Raw genomic sequence first — 23,858 nt, forward strand, 5'->3', positions numbered from 1 at the left:
GTGTGTGTGTGTGTGTGTAGGGTGGGGATTTAAGGACTTGCTCTATGTGATTGTCAGGATTGGCAAGTCTGAAATCTTGCAGGGTAAGCCAGCAGCCTGTAGACCCAGGGAAGAGTTGATGTTGTAACTCAGGTCCAAAAGCAGTGTAGAAGCAGAATTCCTTCTTCTTGGGGTGGGGTGGAGGTGGGGGCATGGAGGACAACACCTTGATCTTTTTTCTTTTAATGCCTTCAACTGACTGGATGGGGTCCACCCAGATTATGGAGGGTCATCAGCTTTTACTCAAAGTCTACCTAAATGTTAATCTCATCTAAAACACAACTTCAGGGGCGCCTGGGTGGCTTAGTTGTTAAGCGTCTGCCTTCAGTTCAGGTCATGATCCCAGGGTCCTGGGTTTGAGCCCCACATCAGGCTACCTGCTCAGCGGGAGGCCTGCTTCTCCCTCTCCCACTCCCCTGCTTGTGTTCCCTCTCTCGCTGTGTCTCTCTCTGTCAAATAAATAAAATCTTTAAAAAAAATAAAACACAACTTCACAGCAACATTTAGGTTCATGTTTCACCAAATCTCTGAGTACTATGGATTAGCCAAATTGATACATAAAAACTAACTATCCCATAATAGTACCTACCTCAGAGGTTGTTATGAAATTTTAATAGGTTAATATAAAGCATGTAGAACAGTATCTGGCACATAGTGCTAAAAATATTGGTAAGTAAAGGACATATACTAGGAATACTATATAAAGTTTGGTATATAGTAAGGAAAGTATTGGGAAGTGGTGGGTTTTGAGCATGTGCACTTTGAGAGTTGCTTGCTTTTCTTTTTTTTTTTTTTTAAGATTGACTTATTTATTTATTTAACAGAGAGAGAGAGAGAGAGACAGCGAGAGAGGGAACAAAAGCAGGGGGAGTGGGAGAGGGAGAAGCAGGCTCCCCGCAGAGCAGGGAGCCCGATGCAGGGCTCCATCCCAGGACCCTGGGACCATGACCTGAGCCGAAGGCAGACACTTAACGACTGAGCCACCCAGACGCCCCTTGCTTTTCATTTCTAATGAAGAATCTGAGGGAGCGGGAATTGGTGAAGATATTTTGACTACAAATTCTGGAGATCTGACTCCTGAGATGGTCTCTGGATTAAATGTTTGGTGTCTCCAACAGCTTCTGTTCAGTATGCACAAACGGTTTTCTATGAATGGATGGGTCTTAGGATGTAGATTTTAGACCCCAAATATGTAGTTTACCAACAGAACACTCATTCCTTTTATAATTTGATTTGCCTTCTGGGAGTGGAATCCCTTTATCCTCGATATGGTAAAGGTCTCTTGTAAGTCTGTGGAACATAATTGTGCGACACTTCAACTTTTTGCTATATCAAAAGCTTGAAACTGAACAGAACCTGATATCCAGCTTCAGACTGTACACCTGAAAACTCAGGATAGACTATAAAAATAGAGTCAACCCTAAAACTCTTTTGGTACCTGATGGTTAAATCCATTTCTAGTCTTTCAGTAAATCTGTGAGTATATTTAAACTGACATTAAATGTGGTTTCAAAGACTTAATGGGAAGACCAGAAAACTTTGGAGAATAAGAAGTTTTTCTAGGACAGTGGTGAGCACCCTATTTAGCACCTTTTTGCATTAGGACTAATTCAGGATCAATAAAATGTTTTACACAGTTTAAGTACATGAAATGTGATCATATTATACTTACTATTCTACATATTTTTTTCCACTTCCTGGTGACCTCATCCTTTCTAATAGCTACACAGAATTACATGGATTTATTTAGGAATTCTGTAATTTTTATAACAAATGTCCTATTAATGAGTTGGTTTGGGTTCTTTTACAATTCTAAACAACACTCCAACAAATACCTTAGCATGAATTGCAGTACCTGGTTGTAATGACCTTCTCTGTAAGAGACAAGACCTGGTAATGCTGTGGGGAAGGGTTTTGAAGCAAAGATACAAATTTATATTGAGGGAATTCACCCTCAGAGTCCTTCAGGAGACCCCCTAGGTTCTAAGAAAGGCAGATATGTGGGTCTACTTTATAGGATGGTTCACTGTCTGAGAGAGTTGAAAAAGGGCGCCTGGGTGGCTCAGTTGGTTAAGCGACTGCCTTCGGCTCAGGTCATGATCCTGGAGTCCCAGGATCGAGTCCCGCATCGGGCTCCCTGCTCGGCAGGGAGTCTGCTTCTCCCTCTGACCCTCCCCCCTCTCATGTGCTCTCTCTCTCATTCTCTCTCTCTCAAATAAAAAAAAAAAAAATCTTTAAAAAAAATACAGAGTAGCAGTAAGAAGGTGAAAACTAAATACTGTAAGAATAATTGACTTTCCGGGCGCCTGGGTGGCTCAGTTGGTTAAGCGACTGCCTTCAGCTCAGGTCATGATCCCAAGGTCCTGGGATCGAGTCCCACATCGGGCTCCCTGCTCGGCGGGAAGCCTGCTTCTCCCTCTCCCACTCCCCCTGCTTGTGTTCCCTCTCTCGCTGTGTCTCTCTCTGTCAAATAAATAAATAAAATCTTTAAAAAAAAAAAAAGAATAATTGACTTTCCATCTTTTAAGCCTGTGGTGAGCCAAACCTGGCCCACTGTTTCTGTACAGTCTGTGAGCTGAGAATAGTTTTGACATTTTTAAAATGTTGAAAAAAATCGAAGGAAGAATAATATTTTGTGATACATGAAAACTATATGAAATTTGAATTACCATGACTAAATACATTTTATTGGAACATAACCGCATCCTTTTGTTTACTTATTATCTATGGCTGCTCTTGTGCCACATCAGAAGAGTGAGGTAGTTGCCACACAGACTATATGGCTTGCAAAGCCTAAAATATTTACTATCTGGCTCTTTACAGAAAAAGAAGGAAACATTGACGTATTCCATTCGCAAAAAAGGTAGAGAACTATTTAATCACACAGGGTATATGGAACAGTATGGAGTAAAGGCATTAGAGAGCACCAGGAAGAATTAAAAGATTAAAAAGATTAAAAACAATATCCTATTAGTTTCAGGTGTAAATCATAGGATTTTATAGATTATGAAATGATCCCCACAGTAAGTCTAGTTGCCATCTGTCACCAAAGTTATTGCAGTGTCATTGACTATATTTCCTGTGCTGTACTTTTCATCCCTGTGACTTATGTATTTTATAACATTTTTTTTTAGAAGGGGGAGAGTAGAGGGAGAGAAAGAATCTTAAACAGGCTCCATGCCCAGCACAGAGCCCAATGCGGGACTCGATCTCACGACCCTGAGATCATGACCAGAGCTGAAATCGAGTTGGCCACTTAACCAACTGAGCCACCCAGGCTCCATAACATTTTTAGAGAAGGAGAAAAATATATCATAAGTACATGCTGAAATTTCCAATTCAATGGGAAATTATAGAATTTTTACTCCTCATCTTTGAAAATATATAACCTATAAAAATATTTTGAAAAAAATGTATTCTTTTACCCTGACCATCTGGGTTCTTAACAACATTAACATAATTACTGGTTTGCTTTAACTTATAACATTATGTATATCTAATACTTTCAAAATAACAATATCAATATTGTTTTCTTTTAATTTTAATTCAGTTAATTAACATATAATGTATTATTGGTTTCAGAGGTACAGGTCTGTGATTCATCAGTGTTATATAATACCCAGTGCTCATTACATCACATGCCCTCCTTAATGTCCATCACCCTGTTCCCCCATACCTCCACCCCCCCACCCCCTCACCTGCAACCCTCAGTTTGTTTCCTGAGATTAAGAGTCTCATGGTTTGTCTCCCTCTCTGGCTTCATCTTGTTTTATTTTTTCCTCTCTTCCCCTGTGATCCTCTGCCTTGTTTCTTAAATTCCATGTATCATTGAGATCGTATGATAATTGTCTTTCTCTGATTGACTAATTTTTGCTTAGCATAATACCCTCTAGTTCCATCCATGTTGTTGCAAATGACAAGATTTCAAGTTTTGATGGCTGCATAATATTCCATTGTGTGTGTGTGTGTGTGTGTGTACACACACATTTTCTTTATCCATCTGTCGGTGAACATCTGAGCTCTTTCCATATTTTGGCTATTGTGGACATTGCTACTATAAATATTGGGGTGCAGGTGCCCCTTCAGATCACTACATTTGTATCTTTGGGGTAAATGCCCAGTAGTGCAGTTGCTGGGTTGTAGGGTAGCTCTATTTTCAACTTTTTGAGGAACCTCCATACTGTTCTCCAGAGTGGCTGCACCAGCTTGCATTCCCACCAACAGTGTAGGAGGGTTCCCCTTTCTCTGCATCCTCACCAACATCTATCGTTTCCTGAGTTGTTATTTTTAGCCATTCTGACCAGTGTGAGGCGGTATCTCACTGTGGTTTTGATTTGTATTTCCCTGATGCCAAGGGACATGGAGCATTTTTTCATGTGTCTGTTGCCATTTGGATGTCTTTGGAGAAAAGTCTGTTTATGTCTTCTGCCCATTTCTTGATTGGATTATTTATTCTTTGGGTGTTGAGTTTGGTAAGTTCTTTATAGATTTTGGATACTAGCCCTTTATCTCATATGTCAGTTGCAAATATCTTCTTCCATTCTGTCAGTTGTCTTTTGGTTTTGTTGACTGTTTCCTCTGCTGTGCAAAAATTTTTTATCTTGATGAAGTCCCAATAGTTCATTTTTACCCTTGCTTCCCTTGCCTTTGGAGACATGTCTAGCAAGAAGTTGCTGTGGCTGAGGTCGAAGAGGTTGCTACCTGTATTCTCCGCTAGGATTTTGATGGATTCCTGTTTCACATTTACGTCTTTCATCCATTTTGAATCTATTTTTGTGTATGGTGTAAGGAAATGGTCCAGTTTCATTCTTCTGCATGTGGCTGTCCAATTTTCCCAACACCATTTGTTGAAGAGACTGTCTTTTTTCCATTGGCTATTCTTTCCTGCTTTGTCGAAGATTAGTTGACCATAGAGTTGAGGGTCCATTTCTGGGTTCTCTGTTCTGTTTCATTGGCCAATGTGTCTGTTTTTGTGCCAGTACCATACTGTCTTGATGATTAAGAGCTTTGTCATAGAGCTTAAAGTCCAGAATTGTGAACCACCAGCTTTGGTTTTCTTTTTCAACATTCCTTTGGCTATTTGGGGTCTCTTCTGGTTCCATACAAATTTTAGGATTTTTGTTTGTTTCTTTGAAAAAAGTTGATGGTATTTTGATAGGGATTACATTGAATGTATAGATTGCTCTAGGTAGCATAGACAGTTTAACAATATTTGTTCTTCCAATCCATGAGCATAGAATGTTTTTCCCTTTCTCTGTGTCTTCCTCAGTTTCTCTCATGAGTGTTCTATACTTTTCAGTGTACAGATCCTTTGCCTCCTTCATTAGGTTTATTCCTAGATATCTTATGGTTTTCGGTGCCATTCTAAATGGGTTCAACTCCTTAATTTCTCTTTCTTTCTCATTGTTGGTGTATAGAAATGCAACTCATTTCTGTGCATTGATTTTATATCCTGCTACTTTGCTGAATTCCTGTATGAGTTCTAGCAATTTTGGGGTGGAGTCTTTTGGGTTTTTCACATAGAGTATCATGTCATCTCTGAAGAATGAGAGTTTGACTTCTTCTTTGCCAATTCTGATGCCTTTTATTTCTTTTCGTTGTCTGATTGCTGAGGCTAGGACTTCTAGTACTATGTTGAACAGCAGTGGTGAGAGTGGACATCCCTGCCATGTTCCTGACCTTAGGGGAAAGCTCTCAGTTTCTCCCCACTGAGAATGATACTCACTGTGGGCTTTTCGTAGATGGCTTTTATGGTATTGAGGTATGTTCCCTCTATCCCTGCACCATGAAGAGTTCTGATCAAGAAAGGATGCTGTACTTTGTCAAATGCTTTTTCTGCATCTATTGAGAGGATCATATGGTTCTTGTCCTTTCTTTTATTAATGTAGTGTATTATATTGATTGATTTGCGGATGTTGAACCACGTTTGCAGCCCAGGAATGAATCCCACTTGGTTGTGGTGAATAATCCTTTTAATGTACTGTTGGATCCTATTGACTAGTATTTTGGTGAGAATTTTTGCATCCATGTTCATCAGGGCGATCGGTCTGTAATTTTCCTTTTTGGTGGGTTCTTTGTCTGGTTTTGGGATCAAGGTAATGCTGGCCTCATAGAAAGAGTTTGGAAGTTTTCCTTCAGAAGAATAGGTATTAATTTTTCTTTAAGTGTTTGGTAGAATTCCCCTGGGAAGCCATCCGGCCCTAGGCTCTTGTTTGTTGGGTCAATATTGTTATACTAACACTAAAACAATTCAATTTAGGATTTTTTTTTTTTTTTTTTTGCAGTTCTTTTTATCCTTGGGATATACTATCAAAATTCTTTTTTTGTTTTTTGAAGTCACTTGAAATCATTTTTTGCTTGATTATGAAGCTTAAGATAGTGCTATGGTCATTTGTTTCCCTTTTGTATCGTAGATTTCTACTTAAAAAAGGGAATCCATAAAAGTACTAGAAGAAGGGGCAATGGGTGGCTCAGTTGGTTAAGTGTCTGCCTTCAACTCAGGTCATGATCCCACGGTCCTGGGATTGAGCCCCATCGGGCTCCTTGCTCAGTGGAGAGTCTGCTTCTCCCTCTCCCTTTGCCCCTTGCCCGGCTCATACTCTCTCGCATGTGCTCTCTCTCTTAAATAAATAAAATAAAATCTTTCAAAAAAAAAAAGTACTGGAAGAAAACTCATGGGAATATTTTTTAATCGTAAATTGGTGTAGGTATTTTAAGTACAAAATAAAACATATATAGACACAAAATACCATTTACCTAATCAAATAGCAAGTTTGGAGAAAATATTTTTCATAAAATACACAAAAGGCTAATTTTACTCCTATATAAACAGATTTTATACATCAATAAGAAAGAATTAAATACCCCAGTAGAAAAATGGGCAAAGAATAGAAGTGATTCACAGAAGACACATAAAAGACCAAAAATAGGGACACCTGGCTGGCTCAGTCAGTGGAGCATGTGATTCTTGATCTTAGGGTTGGGGTTCAAGCCCCATGTTGGGTAGAGATTACTTAAAAATAAAATCTTTAAAAAAAAAAAAGTAGTGTAAAATGGGGCGCCTGGGTTGCTCAGTCAGTTAAGCATCTGCCTTCGGCTCAGGTCATGATCCCAGAGTCCTGGAATCAAGCCCCGCATCAGGCTCCCTGCTCAGCGGGAAGCCTGCTTCTCCCCCTCCCACTCCCCCTGCTTGTGTTCCCTCTCTCGCTGTCTCTCTCTCTCTGTCAAATAAATAAAATCTTTAAAAAATAATAAAATAAAAGAAAAAAATTTTAAAAAAAATAGTGTAAAGATCCTAAATCTTAAATAAACATTTAAGCAAGTCCATTTTTTCTTAGATTGACAAAAATAAAAAGGATCAATAATTATTGTTGATGAGGATGTAAGCAAATAAACATTATCATGAGCTCAAATAAAGTATCTGTTTACTTATTTATTTACCTACTACTAAATTATAAACTCTTTCAGTGCAGAGACAGCTTATTCATGCTTATATTCTCAGTTCTAGCACAGTGTGTAGCACAGATTTTGGGCTTAGTAAATGTGTTAATGATTGATCTCCTCAACAAACATTGACTAACCTGTATATACCAGGGAAACTCCCGACCTAAAGAGGAAAGAAAGGACTTTGTTTTATGAAGTTCTCACTAGGCAGTATTTTATACCTTAAAACTATACAAATTTTTGAGAATAATGACTAGTGCATGTAGAAGGAGGAATAATAGAGCTTTGCAACCACATAGCAATATTGAATTCAGACAAAAATCATCTGTGGTCACATGATGCTAAGATCAGTGCTTGCAGATTTGTTGGGAAACAGGTTTTTTACATACTCTCAATGTATTTCCCCCATTACTAATTAATTATCAAGGGGGTTAAAAAAAGTACTTCTTCATTGGAGAAATCTGGAAGTCCCACCTTAACAAGTGATCAAAGTCAACATCCCCAGTAATGGAACATGCTGACATTAGGTGTCTCATCTGGTGGGAGTGTCTCTAAGAAAGAGTCAACATTACTTATTTACAATTACTGCCAAAAATGCAAACCTGAATTGAATAATGAGGAGATAATCAAATGTCAAGAAAGACTAAAAGGCGAAAATCTGTCCCAGATTAAAGGAGACTAAAGAGACATGATAACTAAATACCATGGGGGTCCTGGCTTGGGCAGGGGAGTGAGAAGTCTTATCAAGGACATTTATTTAGATACTCAGAGAAATTTGAATATGGACAATATCAATTAGATAATAGTATTATATTAGTGTTAAATTCCTGGAATTTTATTATGCTGTAGTTATGTAAGAATATCCTTGTTAGGAGATACATGAAAAAGAATTTTGTGGTGACACGTCATGACCTCTTCAACTTTATTCTCCAGTTATTTAGCAAAAACTTTAAAGCTATAAATAGCAGTTGTTAATGTCACATTTTTTAAACTGTTTAGTCTGAATAAAAATCATGCGTTTAAGATATTTATGTTAATAATTGTGTTCCTTTTTTAATTATGTAACAATTATGTTATTAACAAACATTTATTTCATATTCATATGTGTGGAGAAGAAGAAAGCAAATGGGCAAAATGCTCACAGGGGGTGAATCTAGATGAAGAGTATATGGAACTGTTCTTATACCTTTCTGTAAGTCTGAATTTTTATTCAGATTAAACAGTTTAAATTCAATTTAAAAAAACTAAATGGCAACATGAGCAAACTTGGTATTAATGTGTACTGAATGAGAGCAAGAAAATGTGTCTGTTAAAGAACAATGCTAAAAATATATAACTAATACCAAATGTTTTTAAAGTAATGATATTATTTTTATTTTGTAACATTTATATTCCTTTTCGATAGGTAATGGAATATCTTATTGGTGGAGATGTCAAGTCTCTCCTACATATATATGGTTATTTTGATGAAGAGATGGCTGTGAAATATATTTCTGAAGTAGCCTTGGCTCTAGACTATCTTCACAGACACGGAATCATCCACAGGTAAAGACTGACTTTTCTACAAACTATTACTAAAAAGCACAAATAATCAAATTATGGATTAAATATTTGAGTTTGAAATATTTGCATAATCATTTGCCCATGTATCTGGATTATCTAAAGTTTGGTAGTAACTTGTGTGAGTTTAGAAATTCCATCAACTCGGGGCACCTGGGTGACTCAGTTGGTTAAGTGTCTGCCTTCAGCTCAGGTCATGATCCCAGGGTCCTGGGATCGAGCCCCACATCGGGCTCCCTGCTCAGCAGGAGGCCCGCTTCTCCCTCTCCCACTCCCCCCTGCTTGTGTTCCTGCTCTCGCTGTTTCTCTCTCTGTCAAATAAATAAAATCTTAAAAATAAATAAATAAAAGCACTAAGTTTAAAAAAAAAGTATAAATTCCATCAACTCTTCTTTTGTCTCCCCTCCCTGTGCTTTGAATATGTTGCGTTTAGCATGGGTACACCATTTGTTGTGAAGAATATTGAATCTTTTTTCCACTCCCTACCGTCATATAAAAGTGCTCTACTTTATAATGCCAACTGACTTGCAGTGCGCAAAGAAAGTCATGTTCTAAGTGGCTCTTCTCAGTTAAGGCTTAATCTTACCCTCCATGAAAGAGGTAAATATAATTTTGGTGTGGCCTGAGGTTTATTTTATCAAATGAGGTTTATTTGTTGTAATGAACTATCTATGAATAATGCCAAAGATAATCTAGTATTAAATCAGTTAACTTTCTTGTAGGTTCAAATACACAGAAGATTATTTACTTTTGAGAGTTGTTTTTCGCACTTTCAAAGCCAACAATACGTGCCTTATTTTAGAGAAATTAGGGTTTGATTCTTCTGTAACTTTCTGGGTTTTTCTCTGCTAATTCTAACATTAACACTAGCTCTTTTTTAATTGTCTGCTATTTGTCTTCTGTATGTGCAGGGATTTGAAACCAGACAATATGCTTATTTCTAATGAAGGTCATATTAAACTAACAGATTTTGGCCTTTCCAAAGTTACTTTGAATAGAGGTAAGAAAAATAGCAGGTAAGTACCTTTTTAAAAACCCAATAACTAAGAAAATAAATATCCAACAACTACATACTATTAACTTACACTATTTTGTTAGTTTATAATGCTAAAATTTGATGATTATTTGTTCCAAAAAAGACTGGAAAGGTATAATGATATTTCCTTTCAATTGAAGATGAAAAATGGAAGAAAAAAAAAGATGAGAAATGGAAATCATTCCTAAATCATCAAGGGTGCTCAAAGATCTTTGGATCTTCAAAGAGGAACTCACAATTTCTGTTCTTCTGACTTTTTGTCTCTACTGAAACTGGTTTGACCAATTAAACATCAGTAAAACGACTAAAATAACTATAACATGATAAACAGTAATACCTACAGAACTTATTCACACTGATAGGACCACCACCAAGACCTTGATAAACAAGGGGCAAAGAAATTGATCACAATCCACACACACATACACACACACATATATATGGGAGTATGTTAATTTCGCTACTGGTAATGAAAGAAATGCTAATTTAAAAAATAATGAGTGAATCATTTCACACTGTTAAGCTAGGCAAAAAAAAAGAACTGAAGATCTAAAATTAATGAGACTGCAAAAGCACAGTTAGTTTTTTCAGAAACATTGTAAATTAGAACGGTACTTTCCAACGGATATCTACCAATGTGTTTTAAGAAACAAAAGAGTTTAATTCTTTTTGACCTAATTAGTCTATCTTGGAATTTATTCTAAGGAAATCGTTCAAGAGAACAAAATATATGAATAAAACTTTGTAGCAGCATTGTTTCTAATAGGGAGAAACTAGAAATTACTTAAGTTTATCATAGAAACATGGATACTTGAGAGCTTATCAACTTGGTAGCATATTGTATTCTCTATTAAAATGGTAGCAGAGGGCGCCTGGGTGGCTCAGTTGGTTAAACGACTGCCTTCGGCTCAGGTCATGATCCTGGAGTCCCGGGATCGAGTCCCGCATCGGGCTCCCTGCTCGGCAGGGAGTCTGCTTCTCCCTCTGACCCTCCCCCCTCTCATGTGCTCTCTCTCTCTCATTCTCTCTGTCTCAAATAAATAAATAAAATCTTTAAAAAAAAAAAAATGGTAGCAGATAGAAATAAAAACAGGATAGCAAAAACCTGGGCTTATAACTTATAAACCACGGGATTATAATTATTTGAAAATAAATATAGATTTATAATTCTTTATCTGCAAGTACAAAAATTCTTTATCTGCAAGGACAAAAAACTTTTGAATACCTGAAGATTTTCATTTAGTTTGATAAAAATCTGACCTGAGCTGATATGGGCTATGTATGGTTTTTATTACTCCCATTTCATGTAACTACTCAGATTCTTCACAGCAGTAATAATAATATTTGAGTACACGTGGCTAGATCAGATGCCACTAGGGATGTTCCTTACTGTACAGTATACTGGATATTTACCCAAGGAAAACAAAAATACTAATTTGAAAAGATAACGTGCATCCTTATGTTTATTGCAACAGCATTTCCAATAGTCCAAATAGGGAAGCAATCCAAGTGTCCATCAATAGATGAATGGATAAAGAAGATGTGGCGTACACACACACACACACACACACACACACTCTAGAATATTACTCAGCCATAAAAAAGAATGCGGTCTTGCCATTTGTGACAACATGGACAGACCTGGAGGGTATTATGCTAAATGAAATAAGTCATACAGAAAGACAAGTACCATATGATTTCACTTAATATCATGGAATCTAAAACAAAACAGACAAAAAAAAGTGGAGACAGAGAACAAACTGATGATTGTGGGGGAGAACAGGCAAAAGGGCAAAATGTGTGAAAGGGAGGGGGAGACACAGGCTTCCCGTATGGAATGAATAAGTCATAGGGATGAAAAGTACAGGATAGCAAATATAGACAATAATATTGTAAAAGCATTGTATGGTGACAGACGGTAGCTACACTTGTGGTGAGCATAGTATAACGTATAGAGTTGTTGAATCACTAGGTTGTGCAACTGAAACTAAGGTAAAATTGTGTGTCATACCTCAATAAAAAAACAACAACAAAATAAAAAAACACTATATATTTATCACATTACCTTTCTAAAATCTAAACATCTTTTAATTGTGAGGCAAATCTAACTCCCTGGGTTTCAGATAAGATACTGGAAAAAGTCATAAATCAGATAAATTTTGTGTTATGGTGATAAAACAGTTTAATATTTTTTATTTTATTTTTTTCCTATCTGATGATTTATTTAAAATTTGGCTCCCATGGTGAACCTGCCTGGCTCAGTTGGTAGAGCATGCAACTCTTGATATGGCAGTCATGAGTTCCATCCCCACATTGAGTAGATGGCTTACATAAAAGATAAAAATAATAAAAATAAATAAAATAAAATACAATTTGCCTCCCAAATAATTCTACATTTGTATTAGTATAAATAGTAATATGACAAACATCTTTTAAGTATACAGATTCTGAATTTGGTTTTTCTCTTTTTTAATAGTAGTAAAAAATTCATAATAAAAAATTTGCCATTTTTAGAAAGTGAATTTTTTTTTTTAAGTTCAGTAGTATTAACTATATTCACATTGTTGTGCAACAGATCTCTAGAACTATTTCATCTTGCAAAACTGAAACACTATACCCTGATCTCCCCTTCCCCCCACCCCGGCAACCACAATTCTATTTTCTGTATCTGTGAGTTTGATTACTTTAGGCACCTCATATGAGTAGAATCATAGAGTATTTGTTGTTTTGTGACTGACTTATATCACTTAGCATAATGTCCTCAAGGTTCATCCATATCGCAGCATGTAACAGGATTTCCTTCTTTTTAAAGGCTTAATAACATTCCATTATACGGATATATGCCACTTTTTTTATCCATTCATGTGTCAGTAGACATTTGGGTTGCTTCTACCTCCTGGCTATTGTGAATTTATGCTGTGAACATGAATGTATAAATATCTCTTAAAGACATTGCTGTCAATTCTTTCCTGTACATACCCAGTTGTGGAATTCCTGGGTCATATAGGAATTCTACTTTTAATTTTTTGAGGAGCTTCCATTGTGTTTTTCATAGTGGCTGCACTATTTAACATTCCCTCCAGCAATGTACAACGTTCCAGTTTCTCCGTGTTCTTGCCAACACTACTTATTTTCTGTTTTTTGATACTAGCCATCCTAATGGGTATGAGATAATACTTCATTATAGTTTTGGTTTGCCTTTTTCTGTTGATTACTAATGTTGAGCATCTTTTCATAATCATGTTGTCTGTGTTATCTTTGGAGAAATATCTGTCCATATCCATTGTCCACTTTTTAATTAGATAATTATTTCTTTAATTGTTGTTGGGTTGTAGTCCTTTATATACTCTGTACATTAACCACTTATCAGATAACTGATTTGCAGATACTTCCTCCCATTCTGTATGTTCTTTTCATTCTGTTGATTGTCTCCTTTGATATGCAGAAGTTTTTAAGTTCGACATAGCCCCATTTGTCTATTTTTGCTTTTTGCCTGTGCCTTTGGAATCCTATCCAAGAAATCACTGCCATATTTTTAACATTTAATTTATAAAAGATTCTTTTTTAAAAAAGATTTATTTATTTTTATTTTAGAGAGAGAGAGAGAGCGTGGGTACATGAGCAGGGGGAGGGACAGAGGGAGAGAGGCAGAGGCTCCCACAACTCTGAGACCACCACCTGAGCTGAAATCAAGAGTCAGTCGCCCAGCCACTTGAGCCACCCAGGCGCCCCTAATTTATGAAATATTCTTTAAGATGTTTATTGTTATCTGTTAGTCCTTATTTCTTCATCAATGTGTGATATAAATAAAATTTGTTAAGTTCAAATTTTCAGCTTACCTTTAAAAGTCTGATATCACATAGGAGGGCACCTGGCTGACTCAGTCGGTGGAAGATACTGATATCAGGATTGTGAGTTCGAGCCCCACACTGGGTGTAGAGATTACTTAAAAATAAAATCTTTTTAAAAAAGTCTGATACCACATAGAATATTATACTTTTCCTACCATTTGTGGTGGGGGGCGTGTGATTATTTTTTTTTAATTATTTTTTAAGGGGCACCTGGGTGTTTCAGTTGGTTGGGCATCTGCCTTCAGCTCGGGTCATGATCCCAGGGTCCTGGGATTGAGCACCACATCGGTCTCCCTGCTTGGCGGGGAGACTGCTTCTCCCTCTCCCTCTGCCTGCCACTCCCCCTGCTTTTACAGTCTCTCTCTCTGTGTCAGGTAAATAAAAAATCTTAAAATAGGGGCGCCTGGGTGGCTCAGTCGTTAGGTGTCTGCCTTCGGCTCAGGTCATGATCTCAGTCCTGGGATCGAGTCCCACATCACGCTCCCTGCTCGGTAGGGAGCCTGTTTCTCCCTCTCCCACCCCTCCCCCCACTTGTGTTCCCTCTCTCTCTGTCAAATAAATAAATAAATTTTTTTTAAAACCTTTAAATAAATAAATTTTTTAAAGTAATCTCTTTACCTAATCTAGGGCTCTAACTCATGACCCGGAGATCAAGAGTCGCATGCTCTACCGCCTGACAGGCACCCACCATTTTTGATATCTAAAGAAAACAGTACATTATGTGTGAATGTTGAATTATTTTACAAAGTTATGCAGTGAAACTGATAAAAATTCTGCATCAATTTCTATCTTGACCTACACTTGCACATGTTAGTTAATGGGGGGCCCATAATTTGTACTAATTCCTTAAATAGATTATGATTTTGAAATTTTAATTTATATTCCTAATATTCCTTTCTTAATTTTTCTTACCACATCCTTTTCTAGTATTTGATTTACCAAGAATTATTTTGTTGCCAGTTAGATAATACTCTTGTTTGGTGATTGAGTACTCCCTAATTTGGGTCATTACTGTGTTCTATTCATTCCAGAGCAAGACTCTTTTCTATCAAAGTTTAATGATTTCAATCAGTTGCTTTTTTTAAAATAGGGAAATATTTATCTCTTTTTTTTTTTTTTTTTTTTTTTTTGACCCCTTTCACCCATTTCTCCTATCCCCCACCCCTGCCTCTGGCATCCCACTCTGTGGCATGCTGGCGTCTCTGGATACATTCATCTTACACAAGCCAGTGTTATATAGATAATGTGGAAAGGGGACAAAGTTCAGAACAGATGATTAGTGGCTAGTAAGACAATAACATTGAGGGCGCCTGGGTGGCTCAGTTGGTTAAGCGACTGCCTTCGGCTCAGGTCATGATCCTGGAGTCCCTGGATCAAGTCCCGCATCGGGCTCCCTGCTCGGCAGGGAGCCTGCTTCTGCCTCTGACTCTCCCCCCTCTCATGTGCTCTCTCTCTCTCTCATTCTCTCTGTCTCAAATAAATAAAATCTTTAAAAAAAAAAAAAAAGACAATAACATTGAAGTTTTTAAAGAATTTCATATACTTTTCTTTCCATACATAGACATCAATATGATGGATATCCTTACAACACCATCAATGGCTAAACCTAGACAAGATTATTCAAGAACCCCAGGACAAGTGTTATCTCTCATCAGCTCTTTGGGATTTGTAAGTACTTGATTAGAAAAAAGTCACATGACATGCCCTTTCGTGATTGCCGTTTAAAATTTTAAATGCTTTTTTTAAATAAATGTTCAAAATAAATTTAAATATCAAGCGTGTTGAGTTACTTTAACATTATCTACTTAGGTGGTATAACAGTCTATGTATTTAGGTGATGTTTTTGTGGAGGTAAATCTTAGCATTTGTTTTTGTTTTTCTCTCTTTAATAGTACACACCAGTTGCAGAAAAAAACAAAGACTCTGCAAATATTATTTCAACCCATGTATCTGAAACATCGCAGCTTTCTCAAGGACTAATTTGTCCTATGTCTGTAGATCACAGGGACACTACTCCTTATTCTAGCAAACTACTAAACTCATGTGAGTATAAAAGAAAAGGTAGTTTATTCCATTAAGTGTGTCTTTTGAGGAACAAAATGTTTTTGAATTTTTAAATTTCTAATATGGGGGGCGCCTGGGTGGCTCAGTCGTTAAGCGTCTGCCTTCGGCTCAGGTCATGATCCCAGGGTTCTGGGATCAAGCCCTGCGTCGGGCTCCCTGCTCTGCGGGAAGCCTGCTTCTCTCTCTCCCACTCCCCCTGCTTGTGTTCCCTCTCTCGCTATGTCTCTCTCTGTCAAATAAATAAATAAATAAAATCTTAAAAAAAAAAATTTCTAATATGGGTTTGAAATACAAATACCTGAACAGTCTGTGGCATTCCTATCGTGAATGCCATTTCTGACACAGATTGTTGCAAATCTTTTTTTTTTAAATAAAGATTTTATTTTAAGTAATCTCTATATCCAACATAGGGCTGGAGCTTACAACCCCGAGATCAAGAGTCACATGCTCTACTCACTGAACCAGCCAGGCGCCCCTATTGTAGATCTTTAAGTCAACAGACTAAAATACCTAGCTAATGAGACATTCCTCAGTTAGCTTGGTATTAGAATGATCATTGGGTAAATTTCACTATACTGGGTCTATGGAAACCTTAAACAGAGAAGATGTAGTACCTATAATATTTTGTGTTTTTATAAAATTATTTCCAAAAGATTTTGAAATAAAATAGTTGAAGTAAAGATATAATTTTTCATTAGCTCACAATGAAAAACAAAAGTTAAGTAGTAGAGGAAGAGAATGGGACATTTGTATAGCACTTAACTTCACCTTTTATAACTTAGCAATGGTAGATGATTTAGATCTCTGCACTCGATGTTCTTCATCTTGGGAATGTGAATAATGATGCTTTGTAGAGCAATTAGTGTTACATGTTTTCATAGATGTTACCTCATTTTGAATTTGTACATATCTGTACATATCCAGGATATCTCTCTTACAAATGAGAAAATTAATGTTTGAAAATAGTTACACACTAGAAGTGGGTAAGCCAAGTCCTGATTGCAACTATAATTATCTGTCCACTGACCCTTTCTTCCAAAGTCAATGAGTCTTATTTCTTCTGTCAGAATCACTTCTGTGGAAATCAAAATGGCTGAAAAACATAAATAGCTTAAATGAAAGTAATTGCATCTCCCTTAGTTGTTTTTTAAATCTAGTCAGAAGTAAATCAGGGCAAGGCACTGCTGGTCACCAAGTGGATATCAAGATGAATAAGAGAGGTCCTTGCCTCAGAAGAACTTGTAATTCTGTGTTGATTACATGTGTAAAGGGATAACAATAGCAATCCTCTAAAATAAAATCACAAGAAGGATACTGTGATACAACACAGAAAGTGTTAAATGCTAACTGGGAAAATCAGGAATGGTTCTCAATGAAGATATAGCAATAGCTCCAAATGTATTGGAAAAGGGCATTTCGGATAGAGGCATGAACAAAGGCACAGACACTTGGAAGTATTCCATCTTCAGACAATGGGGACTAAACGTGTTATGTGAGAATGCGAAGCATGGGCAAGGGGAAAGGAAGCTTAGCAGGTAGATGGGAAAGGATCAAGTGTCATTACAGGGAACCTAGAATTTAAGCTGTAGAAAAAGGGGAGTCCTCAAAAGTTCCAAAGAGGGGTGCCTGGTGGCTCAGATGGTTAAGCGTCTTCCTTAGGCTCCAGTCGTGATCCCACGGTCCTGGGATCGAGTTCCACATTGGGCTCCCTGCTCAATGAGGAGCCTGCTTCTCCCTCTCCCTCTGCCCCTTCTTGTGCTCTCTCTCTCTCTCTGTCAAATAAATAAATAAAATCTGAAAAAAAAAAAAAACAAAGAGGCGCCTGGGTGGCTCAGTCGTTAAGCATCTGCCTTCGGCTCAGGTCATGGTCCCAGGGTTCTGGGATCGAGCCCCACATCGAGTCCCACATCAGGCTCCCTGCTCGGCGGGAAGCCTGCTTCTCCCTCTCCCACTCCCCCTGCTTGTGTTCCCTCTGTCACTGTGTCTCTCTCTGTCAAATAAATAAATAAAATCTTTAAAAAGCAAACACACCAAAAAACACAAAAGTTCCAAAGGAATGGTCTGATCATATTACTGATCCAGAAAACTCTTTAGCAAATATACAGTATGCACATGGCGTTGGGGTAGACACAAATTTCCACATTCCTGCGGCGGGTGGCAAGCTGAGCAGTTTAGTCAAATATCAAAGTCAGTGTCCAATGAGTTTGAGGAATTTCATTGAGAGGGTTTATGTACCAAAAATAAAGTTGCTTTAGATGGCCATTGAAATTCTATTTCTAGTTTTAAAGTTCCAAGATTCATTAAATCAAAAAATTGTAAGAATTTACTTGAGATTAAAGTCATGAGTTCCCCTTCTTTGGGAAAGAAAAGACAAGATATACATATCTTTTTATATACATAGAAAATCTGTATATACACATATTATGATCTTTAGTAAAAGCCTACTGTGTCTCATAAGTTCAGGAACAACAGTTTTTAGCATCATTATTTGATAGACAAACATGTATCATGTAGGTGATGCTGCTTTCTTGTACTGGCTTGCTGTTAGCCAATTCACTGTTACTTGTTTTACCCAGTAGTATGAAAAGTCCCTTATGGATAGATAATTCACCCTTGTGAGCACATAAGCCTCAACATTAGAATAAAGCTATGTTTTTTATTTGAGAGGGAGAGAGAGCACAGGCAGGGAGGGGAGGGAGAGGGAGAGAGCATTTCAAGCAGACTCCATCCTAAGCCTGGAGCCTGATGCGAGGATCCATTTCATGACCCAGAGATCACGACCTGAGTGGAAACCTAAGAGTCAGATCCTTAACTGATTGTGCCACCCAGGTGCCCCTAAAGCTATGGTTTTAATTAAATACAAATTGAACTGAGTAAATTTAGTCACATTCCTATCATATCATATCTGGATATAGCATATCAATAATGCTCCTTTACAAGAAGAGTTTCAAAGTGGATAATGGATTTCCTCCTAATTACAGCTTAGTTCTTTTGTCCTGATTTTCACCTGTGAATGTTGAGGGTTTGCTTTTTTTTCCCTAAACGTTCACAACAGTATTTGTATGTCCAAAACACCTGAGCCATCCTGGCGGATCGGATAATGTTTACACAGACAGAGCTCTGATGTACAATACTTAATACTTTGCCTAATTATCTGGAAAGATTCAAGTTTGGTGAGGAACTCAGAAAGATGTGACATAAGCCCCAATATTTTTTCTTCCCTATAGGTCTTGAAACAGTTGCCTCCAATCCCGGGATGCCTGTGAAGTGCCTAACGTCTAATCTCCTGCAGTCCAGGAGAAGGCTGGCTACATCCAGTGCCAGCAGCCAGTCCCACACCTTCATATCCAGTGCGGAGTCTGAGTGCCACAGCAGCCCCCGATGGGAGAAGGACTGCCAGGTTAGAGTGGCATTTATCCCAACCCCAGCCTCTTTCCTATGCACATTAACGGTGGAGACACTTTATACCTTTCCATGTACATTCTATAAGGAAATGAAACTGTTACATGAATGGCAGTCAAGGTAGTTTTCATTTCCATGTATAATCTGTCAAATTATTTTTAAATATTTCATTTCTCATTCAAATGCAGAATTATTCATGATTAATATATAATGAGCTTACAGAAAAATGATAGTAAATATTTGGTTCAGGGCATCTAGATGGGCTTTTTTATTTATTTATTTATTTTTAAAGATTTTATTTATTTATTTGACAGAGAGAGACAGCGAGAGAGGGAACACAAGCAGGGGGAGTGGGAGAGGGAGAAGCAGGGTCCCCACGGAGCGGGGAGCCAGATGCGGGGCTCGATCCCAGGACCCTGGGATCGTGACCTGAGCCAAAGGCAGACGCTTAACAACTGAGCCACCCAGGCGCCCCAAGTTTTAAATTATAACAAAGTTTCCTTCATAGACTGCAGATAAAATAATGTTAGATTAGAATAATGGCAATATGCAAAAAGTAAACCTTCTGTTTGAGTAAATAATTTGGATTGTATTTACTCCTTATTCTCAGTAATATGATTTTCTTCATTGTTGGATATTTGTGTTCTAGAAGTAAAGTCAGATTATTTTTTAGTGAAGTCATTGTTTCTTGATCTTTTTTCCTTCTCTTATAGGCTGCTCTACAGGTAATACATGCTACAGGATAAACAGATTTCCTTTCCTAATAACTTGTTTCACCTCTTTGCTGTTCAAGAAGGCATATTGTATAATATTTCAAACCACACACAGCTTTACCTTCTCCCTACCACTTCTGTATCCGTGGGGAATGCAATGATTGGATTATAGTAGTGCTTCTCAAGTTAGGATCAGAGGAGTGACGATAGACAACAAGGGAACCCTGATAAACCCTGTGCTAATCCCTGGATGATCTGTGCCTGCAGATCTATGAGTTGTAATTTAGGGATTTTTGTTATTGTTGTTCATGACTAAGCACTCCTTATTATTACTAAGTAAGTTAATAAAGTCTGATTTTTACATACCAAAAATAAGCAGTATTTGAGTTTATTGAAGACACACTCTTACTGAGTAATCTTGTAAAAATCCGGATTACCATACACCAATGTATGATACTCTGTATAAAGCTCTGATCACACAAAAGCACCTGCAGATAGTTAGAATTCAAACAGATTTTAAGGAAAGTGGTTTGTTATCAATGCCTCATCATTTCATCTTGACAGTGGATTTTAATTCCTGTTATTTTGGGGTTTTAATTATAAATCATGATTAGTTTAGCTTTATCTTTATCAGCTTGGTTTTATTATACGTGTACGAAGTGATACCTGTTTAACAAAATTTTTGTCTATAATTTTCCATTAACTGTATTTTAAGTCCTGTGCATTTTGTAATTCAAAACAGAATCGTCTATACCTGTATTGCAAAGAAAATATCTATATAATATAGCGTTACCCTCGACTTTGCCTGAAAATGTTGCTTATTAATTTGTCCTAGCTAAAGAACATGTATCAAATATGTATTATAGAGGGGCGCCTGGGTGGCTCAGTCGTTAAGCATCTGCCTTCGGCTCAGGTCATGATCCCAGGGTCCTAGGATCGAGCCCCACATTGGGCTCTCTGCTCCGTGGGAAGCCTGCTTCTCCCTCTCCCACGCCCCCTGCTTGTGTTCCCTCTCTCGCTGTGTCTCTCTCAAATAAATAAATAAAATCTTAAAAAAAAAAAAGAAAACATGTATTATAGAATATCAAATACACATTATACAAATACATATTAAATTATGAAAAGACATATTAAAGAATAGTTTATTTGAATTTTAGACCAGTGTTTCACTCAAAATATATATAAAAACATGCTTTAATTGTTTATATTGCTCTTTAATTCTCTGTTATCATTGCTCTTTTGTTCCAATGGAAAGTGGGAATAGGTAGCGTAGTAGTTTATGGAGTCATTTATCCCACCTAAGTCAAGAGAGGTTTTAAAAGGTTCAAGAATCTCAGTTTTATATAACTAAAAAAGTGTTTTTTCCTCCCTCTCAGGAAAGTGATGATGCACTGGGCTCTACAGTGATGAGTTGGAATATAATAGAAAAGCCTTCATGTACAAAATCTACCAATTCCATTGAAACCAAAGATTTCAATAAAAAGGATCTTGAGTTAGTGCTTTCTCCCATTCATAACAGCAGTACCATTCCTGAGACTGGAAGCTCTTGTGTAAACCTGGCTAAAAAATGCTTCCCCGGGGAAGTTTCTTGGGAAGCAAAAGAACTGGATATAAATAATATTCATGTGGCCACTGACACAGCACAGTCTGGTTTTCACCAGTCAGAGGAGTGGACTGTGGATTCTGGTGATAGGACTGAAGAGCACCTCGGAAAAAGAGGTTTTAAAAGAAATTTTGAGTTAGTTGACTCTAGTCCTTGGCAGAACATCATACAGAATAAAAAAAACTGTATAGAGCAGAAGTCTAGAAATGAAATGAGCGATGGTTATATAAATCAAAGGACAGGCTTAACAACTGAAGTCCAAGACCTGAAGCTATCTGTATGTGGTCAGCAAAGTGACTGTGCTGATAAGGAGAACATGGTCAATTCTTTCATTGATAAACCACACACCCCAGAAAAATCACCTACCCCGATGATAGCAAAAAACCTTCTGTGTGAACTGGATGAGGATTGTGACAAGAATAACAAGAAGGACCTCCTAAGTTCTAGTTTTCTATGTTCCGACGATGAGAGAGCTTCTAAAAGTATTTGTATAGACTCCGATTCATCTTTTCCCGGAATTTCTATCATGGAAAGTTCATTAGAAAGGCAGTCCTTAGATCCAGATAAAAGCATCAAAGAATCCTCTTTTGAAGAATCAAACATTGAAGACCTACTTACCGTATCACCCAGCTGGCAGGAAAATACCTTGCCGAAAGGTGATGAGAATCCTGCTGTCCAAGGCAGTAGCCAAAAAATGTTAGCTCCGTCTTCGGAGGTGTTGAAAACATTAACCTTATCTAAAAGAAATGCTGTAGCTTTTCGAAGTTTTAACAGTCCTATCAATGCGTCCAAAAACTCAGAACCATCCGAAATGAGCATTACCTCTTTAGATGGAATGGATATTTCCTGTGTTTATAGTGGTTCATATCCCATGGCTATAACCCCTAATCAAAAAGGAACATCCTATATGCCATATCAGGTATGTTCTCACTTTTTGACACTTTGTCGTTAGATTTTATAGCCATAAACTATGAAAGCCAGATACTTGCCTCTCACCTAGACTGAGATTTTCTGTTCTGCTGCTTGGGAATCTATAGATTGTTGGAGGTTTTGATACCAAAAGGTAAACCTGGTAGCAATTTATTATTATTAACTATAGCACTTCTTCATTTGCTTCTAGCCTTTCACATATTTTCTTTCTTTTTTTAAGATTTTATTTATTTGAGAGAGCGCATGCATGCACGAGCAGCGGGGAGGGGCAGAGGGAGTGGGAGGAGCAGACTCCCCACTGAGCAGAGAGCCCAATGCTGGGCTCGATCCCAGGACCCCAGGATCATGACCTGAGCCAAAGGCAGCCACTTAACTAACTGAGCCACCCAGGCGCCCCTATACTTTCACATATTTTCAATCACATGTTTACATATTTACAGTCACATATTTTCACTTGACGACAGCAACTCTAAGATACAATATTAAAGTTCACTCTATCTGACTCCCTTTTAAGGACCTTCCTAGATTATCTCTTTTCTTTATAGAAAATAGTTGGAAAATATATATTTCAAATCTTATGTTATTTTTATTTTCTAAACCTTTATCTTAACAAACCCAAAGTTTCTTTTTTTTTTTCTTTTTTTGGAGACATGACATAAAATTGAAAGTACAAACTCTGAATTAGGGTCACAAGACTTGGAGTTTTCTATTCAGAACTTACTGAGTGACTTAGAAGTCTGTTTTCCTCAGAGCCTCAGCTTCTTACCTCTCTTAGAATATGCTGACACCTCTCCCACTGGTCTCACAGAGTCCTTGTAAGACCACAAAGTATCTTTAAAACTTACATACCAATTAGCACAAAAAGTTATTTATATTTTGTTCCAGCTGATGTGTTGTCCCAATAATTCAATCATTTGTCAGCCACAACATCCCTCAGTGACCATTCTTAAGTTTGTATTAATCCATTCTACCAAGAAAGAAATTTTTCTTGCGGATTTCTTCATTCTTTCTTGCATATCTCGATCTTATTGAAATAATTGGTCTTATCTAAGCTATTTAATTTCACCAGATATCAGGACTGTTCAAAATTATAGTTGGTGGCTCAGTTGGTTGGGCAACTGCCTTCGGCTCAGGTCATGATCCCGGAGTCCCTGGATCAAGTCCTGCATCGGGCTCCCTGCTCGGCAGGGAGTCTGCTTCTCCCTCTGACCCTCCCC

The 23,858-nt window shown here is 37.5% G+C and overlaps 1 protein-coding gene across 2 annotated transcripts in view; it reads left to right on the top strand.

Moving 5' to 3' along the window:
- Positions 1–23,858, top strand: part of MASTL (microtubule associated serine/threonine kinase like) — a 38,456-nt gene that overhangs the window by 4,251 nt on the left and 10,347 nt on the right. For both annotated transcript variants that reach the window (XM_064591925.1, XM_064591924.1), the window contains exons 3-8: positions 8,888–9,027; positions 9,954–10,042; positions 15,491–15,597; positions 15,822–15,972; positions 19,221–19,393; positions 21,485–22,630. In XM_064591925.1, the coding sequence (XP_064447995.1) occupies positions 8,888–9,027; positions 9,954–10,042; positions 15,491–15,597; positions 15,822–15,972; positions 19,221–19,393; positions 21,485–22,630 (1,806 nt within the window). The remainder of the gene's footprint in view (positions 1–8,887; positions 9,028–9,953; positions 10,043–15,490; positions 15,598–15,821; positions 15,973–19,220; positions 19,394–21,484; positions 22,631–23,858) is intronic.

Source organism: Mirounga angustirostris, unplaced genomic scaffold, assembly GCF_029215605.1.
Source record: "Mirounga angustirostris isolate CCGP_5_RB_7025 unplaced genomic scaffold, mMirAng1.0.hap1 SCAF_5, whole genome shotgun sequence".
Taxonomy (NCBI): domain Eukaryota; kingdom Metazoa; phylum Chordata; class Mammalia; order Carnivora; family Phocidae; genus Mirounga; species Mirounga angustirostris.